At 44.6% G+C, this 7,627-nt stretch overlaps 1 protein-coding gene and 1 long non-coding RNA gene across 3 annotated transcripts; both read left to right on the forward strand.

Annotated features, from left to right (window-relative positions):
* Window positions 1-894: 894 nt before the first annotated feature.
* LOC136515551 (LRR receptor-like serine/threonine-protein kinase EFR) lies at window positions 895-1,698 on the forward strand. The gene has a single exon (XM_066509109.1). The coding sequence runs from the start codon at window positions 895-897 to the stop codon at window positions 1,696-1,698; it is 804 nt and encodes a 267-aa protein (XP_066365206.1).
* Window positions 1,699-4,779: 3,081 nt separating this feature from the next.
* LOC136516353 (uncharacterized) lies at window positions 4,780-5,606 on the forward strand. 2 transcript variants are annotated; one of them, XR_010774006.1, is made up of 3 exons: window positions 4,780-5,009; window positions 5,088-5,352; window positions 5,443-5,606. It is a non-coding gene; the product is annotated as an uncharacterized lncRNA (long non-coding RNA). The 2 variants fall into 2 exon arrangements; XR_010774007.1 differs by having other exon boundaries at window positions 5,463-5,606.
* Window positions 5,607-7,627: the final 2,021 nt, after the last annotated feature.

The following is a 7,627-nucleotide window of genomic DNA, read 5'->3' on the forward strand; positions in this document are numbered from 1 at the left end:
GCCGAGATTACTCTCATGGGGGTGCATCACAGTATGACTCATGAGTTAGAAACTGGTAGAATAACGTTTGCATGAACTATCTATTCAGTTAATCAGTTGTGCAGCTGGTGTTGTGCTTATCAATATCACAACAATGTACACAAGTATACAACATGATGAGGATGGTTTATGGTCAAAATTTTTGGGGTTTAACATATATGAAACACATATAATAAAAATACGCTCAGCCTGCACTATATAGCACATTTCTTTTTACTCTTATTATTATTCTCGCATATTGTTTAAAGTGGTCAGCACGAAGGTGCTATATATGAATTATTTGGGTTTGTATATGCTCTCCCTACCCTTGCTTTGTCACTTCTGCAAGGTGTCTAGATACATGTTCTCTTGCTTAGGCTTAAATAAATTTTTAATTCACTTTAAAGTGGCCGCCTGAATTGCTAGCCATAAGGACTCACAAGATTAAAAATATCGTCCGATCCTCCAACTCCAACCCATAAGGACGATAATCTCCATGGGAAAAGGTTTGGACGGCAGCGGCTGGAAGCTGAAGGATTCCAGGATCTAGTAGTAGCACTGTGCTGACTGATGAACAACCTATCAAAGCGAAGTATATACGACTGTCATCTTCCCACCAGCTGCCATTTGGAGGAGAGTGACGCTAATGTGCCAACTCTGTGTACTTACATCACATTTGACAAGTCTAATTTGTGTTGCTCTTGCTCTAGTCTTCGTCTCGATCTGGTCAGTGAAATTTGACTGCTGGTTATTAATTCAAGCTAGATCCAGTGGCAAGTGCTACCTTCGAGTATAAATCAGGAGCACCACGAGTTGCCTTACCCTAAAACAAACACAGCCATCCCAGCAACAAATTCCAAAGCTCCCCCGGCAGCAATGGCGCTACTCCGAGAGTTGCTCTTGCTCACCTTCATCTTGCTTGCATGTTCTCCTTGCTATGTCTCCACAAGCAACACCACCGACCATGGCACGCTCATGTTGTTCAAGTCACACGTGAGCATGGACCCATCGGGAGCCCGGGTGCAATGGGGCAACCTGTCTATTCCCATGTGCCAGTGGCCCTATGTGGCATGCGGCTTGAAAGGAAGACTTGGTCGTGTGGTGGCGTTGAACCTCACCAGTCTCAACCTTGTTGGCACCATCACCACTGCGCTGGGCAACCTAACCTATTTGAGGCTGCTCGATCTTTCATTGAACCACTTCCATGGCATCATGCAACCAGAGCTTGGTAATCTTCATGACCTTGAGACTCTTGTACTTGGACACAACTCCATCCAAAGATGCATTCCACCATCACTCATGAATTGCAGTCACCTTGTCGTCATCTCTCTTTATGGTAATATGATACAGGGTGAAATACCAAGTGAGGTCTGCTCATTGCATAACCTTGCCTACCTCTACCTCGACAAAAATAGACTTACAGGAAAAATCCCTTCTAGCATTGGAAGCCTTGTGAGTCTAAAAGTGCTCGTCCTACAATTTAACAACTTGACAAGAGAAATCCCAACAGAGATAGGCAGCATTGTCAATCTCACCCATTTATCTCTAGGTTTCAATCAGTTAACTGGAACGATACCTGCTTCACATGGAAACCTCTCAGCAACGGAGCAGCTGCCTCCTCCTCACCCATTGCTATTGCTAGCAACTAGTAGATGGACAGAGAGATGGAAGAAATGCTAGCTTGCTTTGCTTCTCTATAGATGTAGCAGCAGTTACAATTTCAATGCTAGCTTGCTTTGGAATGGACAGAGAGATGGAAGAAATGCTAGCTTGCTTTACTTAGCATGAAATGATTAATTAGTACAAGAATTCCATTCAGCTTGCTCGACTGTAATCCCACTCTTCTAATGCACTGATATAGTGATATCTGGTCCTTTGCCTTTCATTTTAGATTTTATTAATGATGCTGGGGCCGACCTTCCTGATGAGGATGTTGTTAGGGGCTCAAGACTACTACTACTACAAGTACTACAAGTACTACTACAAGTACTAATACTACTACTACAAGTACTACTACTACTACTACAAGTACTACAAGTACTACTACTACTACTACTAGTACTACTACAAGTACTACTACTACTACTAGTACTACTATTAGTACTAGTACTACTACTTGTACTACTAGTACTACTACTACTTCTACCACTAGTACTACTACTTCTACTACTTATACTACTTTTTTTCTTGCATCTCTTAGAACAAGGCATGAAATGTCGTGAACATCAAAGAGTGCATCCCGATGCCCCATGAATGATGAGCAGCCATCCCATGGAGAGCAAGAACTAGATGACTAGCTTACTTAGGAGCAGTTCGATAATGAGTTAGAAAAGGGTCTAGAAGTGATGCTTACTCAGGAGGACCTTGTCGATGATGAGGATCCGATGGGGGGAGCCTAGGAAAGAGAAGGCGGAGAGGATGCCCAAGGCAAAGAAGGGGATGATGATGAGGATGAGGATGAGGATGAGGATGAGGATGACGACACCTCATCAGGGGGATATGTAAGTCCTAAGGATCCTTTCGCATGAGAACCCAGACGGAGGCCAACGGAGGACGAGTTGATCAAGGATTTTGATCCGAACGATGAGGTATGGATAAAGCCTTAGTAGCTTGTAAATTTGGCTAATGCTATGGCTATATGTTACCTCTGCTAACACTTTTGACCTGCCATATACACAGGTCGTCCCTACTCAACCTTGGAAAAGACGACGTCGGCCTCAGGCTTGTCTTGCCGGACAATACGTAGCGAGGCAAAGGAGATCAGAGGAAGGAGCCATAGATACTCACAATGAGGCCTCCGCTCCACAACCTTAGGACACAACCACGACTGAGACTGCCCAGCCAAAGAGGAAATGAGGGGGGATTAGAAAGCCAAACCAATATCATGACAAGGCATGCTATGTGATAACGGAGGTCGGGCCAGACGGGCAGATCCTTGAGCCATATACATACAGGGTGAAATTCTGTAATCACATCAGGATTTTAGTTAGAGATAAGTTGAACCCAGCTATCCGTGGCTAGAATCTTGTACCTATGAGCCAAAAGGTAGACCTATGGGAGAAGCTGAAGTAGAACTTCAGGTTTCCGGAGGGAACGCACGAGTTGGTACAACAAAATGCTTTTAAGATAATGGGGCAGAGCTTCCAACATTGGCGGTCGGATCTGAACAAGAACTTTATCCAAAAGAAGTTAACTCCTTTCCATGAGTATGGCAACATAACTCCTAGTCAATGGGAGGAGCTCGTGGCTGAGAAGACTTCAGAGGCATCATTGGCCCTCAGTGCCCGTAATAGCGAGCAGGCGAAGAAGAACCAACACTACCCTCGTCTAGGCCCCGGTGGCTACGCTGGCAAGCAAGAGGTCTTTAGGAAGATGGACGCAGAGGCCGAAGCTACCGAGAATACGGAAGTGCCAAAGTCGAAGCCACGCCTCAAACAGTGGATATACGTGAGGAGTGTGGATTCATCCGGTAGTAGCCTCAAGTTTGCTAAGCCGAAGACTGGAGAGGTAGTATCAAAGATACTGAAACTTGCTGAAGACAAGGAGAAGGGTGCATTCAACCCTTCTAGAGAGAGGGACGAGCTTACCGTTGCCTTGGGAAATCCCGAGCACACAGGACGCACCAGGGGGATAGGGAAGAGGATGTCTTGGAAGCACGGATTCGTAGAGGAGAGGCACATGTACAAGAAACATGGTAGAGACCGAGAGTCTAATCTTGAGCGCCAAGTGAAGGCTCTAGTGGAAAAGATATTGGTGGAGAAAGGACTGTCTATGATGGAGCCACAAACACCAATGGGGCCGCCCAGAGAACTGACGGTAGTTGGCAGCCCTCTGGATGTTCCCAGCAGTCAAGGTTTAAATGCAACCGGAACCCCCGTCGATCGCATACGGGCGCCAACCAGTTGCAAATTGGTGGTTTTGATGGGCAGGCAAAACATGATCATTGAGGTGGCAACGGGCGTGGCACATCCTCCGAGCAGCACATGGCATAATAGGGACATCCCGTAGGACTACACTCGGGTCGAGGTGCATACCGTGAAGCCCGAGTTCATGACTTGGAAGATAGAACACCCTACTCTTGAGGGGCTCATGTTACTCGGAGACGTCATGAACCAGTTCATCCTCTGGCACAGATGGGACATTGTATTAACCGAGTCTTTGCCAACTCTGACTGAAGTTAATCCTCTAGAGCGACCCATCGAGGATAGGGAGGTATACTCACCGGCCCATGACCTTGACCACCACACGCTAGAGACTTCACCTCGTACCGAGCAAGGGCATGATGACATGCCACATCCTTCTCCACCTCATATCGAGCATGGGCATGATGACATGCCACGTCCTTCTCTAGCTCGTACCGAGCAAAGGCGTGATGAGATGCAACATCCTTCTCAACAAGCGTAGCTGATACATGAACAACAAGTGTCTCATGAACAGCAATTGCCTTGTGAACAGCCGATACATGAAGAACAAGTGGCCCCTGGAGCAGGTGATGCACAAGTTGACAAGGACGTGCCTGAATGGGAAGCTCGAAACAAAATCTCAATCAAGATAAGGCCATCATATGTGGGCATTAATGACGTCTCGTCAGTGCACAAGTGGATGGCCCATGACCAGTTCAAGCCTCGAAACCAAGTAAAAGAATTCAGAGCACCAGCTTCTGAGGAGGGCACCACTAGCAAACTGCACAAAGGGTTTAACAAGTATCCAGCTGTTGATAACCTCAAATGGTCAAATGATTGCCTGGATAAATATGAAAAAGGCAAGAACTTCCTACCAAACCGAGTCATACAGTGCTTGCCACGTGGAATGAGAAAGTTCCATGATTGGTACTTGCGTGCTCAGATAACAGAACTAGAAATCTTACAAGCATGGATCCCTGCCGGCACATTTGGAGCACCAGGTGGGCAAATTGCCGTTGAGTTTAAGGATATCCAGGCATGCTTCCACCTCGGACGAATGGAAATGAATCTAATTCGCATATGGTGCCTGTAAGTCCTTGCCCTCTCGATATGATATGAATTTAATCTTTTAATTTTGTTGTAACTAACCCACGCCGTGATTTGTAGAATGCAAGTGGACTTTGTGAAAAAGAGGCCAGCTCTGAAACACGGGTATATAGACCCTTCACCTATAGCATCAACAAATTTTAATTACCCTAAAGAGTGGAAACTAGATTGCAAAGAACTAGGAGCTGGAAAGACACTTAAGAAGAAAGAGGACATCAGGAATAAGAAAATAATTGGAAGAGTCCCTCAAGGTTGCGGCATACATTGCCCTATGTTTTAAAAATCTCCAACAACACGATAATATATGGATACCATACCACTTCAAGTAAGTTTGACTGTATACTTAGCTTTGTTCAATATACTTTGTTCGATGCAAAAGAGCTTATGTGTTCCTTCTATGACTAAATTCATGCAGCGATCACTGGATTTGCATAGGCGTCTGGCTCTCACATAGCATGGCATGGGTCTTTGATTCAGCGGATTTCCCAGTCGAGACATACAAAGACTTCATAACGATTGTCAAGACGTATACATATTGACAATCCTCATTTTAGCTACTATGTTTGTATACATACTTGTAAGGTTCAATGTGGGATACTAACAAGTTGCATTTGCTAAAACCATTGGAACAGGGCATTCAGGCACTATGTCTAGGAACATAAGGGGAGGCATCATCCAAATAGGAAGGAAAAGTTGTATGTCAAAACTCTATGTGCGGTAAGTGTCATTTACTTTGTGATGAGGACATGGCACCTTCGGATACGAACAATGATTATAAGGTGCGCTCGTTCCTACATTTGCATAGTGGCTTTGGTTATAATTCACTTGGTTCCATATGTACATGTCACTATTTGATTGTAGGTTCAAATGTGTTTTATAATGGAAGTTCATCAAAGTTGAACTTTTGGTTCATCGGCAGCCCGATAGTGCCTCATTGGGAAGGCTATAACTCATCCATCCGGAGTACGATCGAGGTCAATGAGCACTTAATGGAAAGCTTGTTTGATAAGCTTTCAAATAGATCTGGTCCCATCTCAATATCATGTCGGCAAGGCCTCCAAATCACCAATATATTCTATCGCTATTTCTGGCGGGAGCTACACTATCGTCATGGGCTTGTTAGACATCCTTAGGACCCAGGCCCAAGTTGAAGCACGCCCCAAGAAGATGGAGAACACCTAAGAGATGGCCTTGGACGTCCTCCTCCTTGGCCACCACCTTAGGAGGCTAGCAAGGACGTCCAAGCCAAGCCAGAGGCCTAGTCCAATCCGAGTTCGAGTCTGCCTCGGCTGTCAGGACCATTCTGCAATAAAACGGACGCCTAGAATGCATTCGAACTCCGTTTTTGATGATCCACATATGGATGGAAAGCTAATTTGATAAGGAAGCCAATCCAAGTTGTTTCACGTCAAAATCTATTCGGAATCAATGGGAATCGTCAAAACAAGTCAGCGTCTAGAATCTGCTAGGGTGCTGCGACACCTACTTTTGGTCCGTTGGACCGTGTATCGTGTTTGGGCCCATTAGGGGGAGCGTCCAGGGTAGGCGACGACCATAAGACATTTATAATCATATGCCACCGCTGTCATTAGGTTTTGGGTTTTGTTTTAGATCAATCTGTCATTGAACAGTCGCCATTATCGGTTTGCAAGACCCCAACTTCGAGTGCTTAATCATTTATCTGCAATTGTCACTTCAATTGACTTGCGTTTTATCTTGTTCTTGCTTGTGTTCTTCGATTCATAGCAGGGATTAGCCTTCTTGGCGAGGTCAACCGGATTGTGACATGGTTGATAACCAGAGGAGACGTGGTGCTAAGGTTGCAGGGTTTGGGTCTTTGTGATCTGAAGCCGGATCGGTGTGTCGCTCTCCGAACAAATCGTTGTTTATCTTGAACCTGATGGAAGATTAGGATCCCCGTCTACATTAAGTGGTTTCAGAGCTTCAGGTATACCATCAAGTTCGCATCTTACCCTTAGTTCGAGTGTTTTTACTTTTATCCCATAGTCCAATGCCATATTTGTTTCCTATCCTATAACCATCCGCGCCATAGCCTTTGCATGATTCAGTTTCAGAGTCCGCTTTGTTGAGTTTGTGTCCTAGGTCAAAGTCTTGTTGCTGGTTTAGATTGTGTTCTTTTCTAGTTTGTGTTGATCCCTCCACCCGCCGCTATTCCGTATCACCATCGGTTTGCATCTTGTGTCCACTAAAACCCTTATTCGAGCAGCTTCCTTAAAACAGTCATAACTTTTGCATCCGAACTCGAAATGGGTAAAATTTTATATCTACGGAGAACGCCAGAAAATTTTAGATCTATTTCATCCCAGCAACACTGGGTTCGCAAAAATTAGATTTGTGAAATTCGATTAGGAAAATTGAGTTTCTGGGCCCACAATTTTTGGTATGCTTTTTAGAGCACAGTCCTAATTTTCTATAGGCCACATCTTTTATTCAATTGAGCTCAAATTTTTTTGTGGTTTATTCTTGTGTGCTCCTTGCTGAGAAAAAAATATCAAAAGAGCAAAAGCAAGAAAAAAAGATTGGACAAAAAAAATAAAAAAATAGTAAAAGAGAATAGAAGATATCGAAAAGGAGCACAT

This window comes from Miscanthus floridulus, chromosome 17 (assembly GCF_019320115.1).
Source record: "Miscanthus floridulus cultivar M001 chromosome 17, ASM1932011v1, whole genome shotgun sequence".
NCBI classification, from domain to species: domain Eukaryota; kingdom Viridiplantae; phylum Streptophyta; class Magnoliopsida; order Poales; family Poaceae; genus Miscanthus; species Miscanthus floridulus.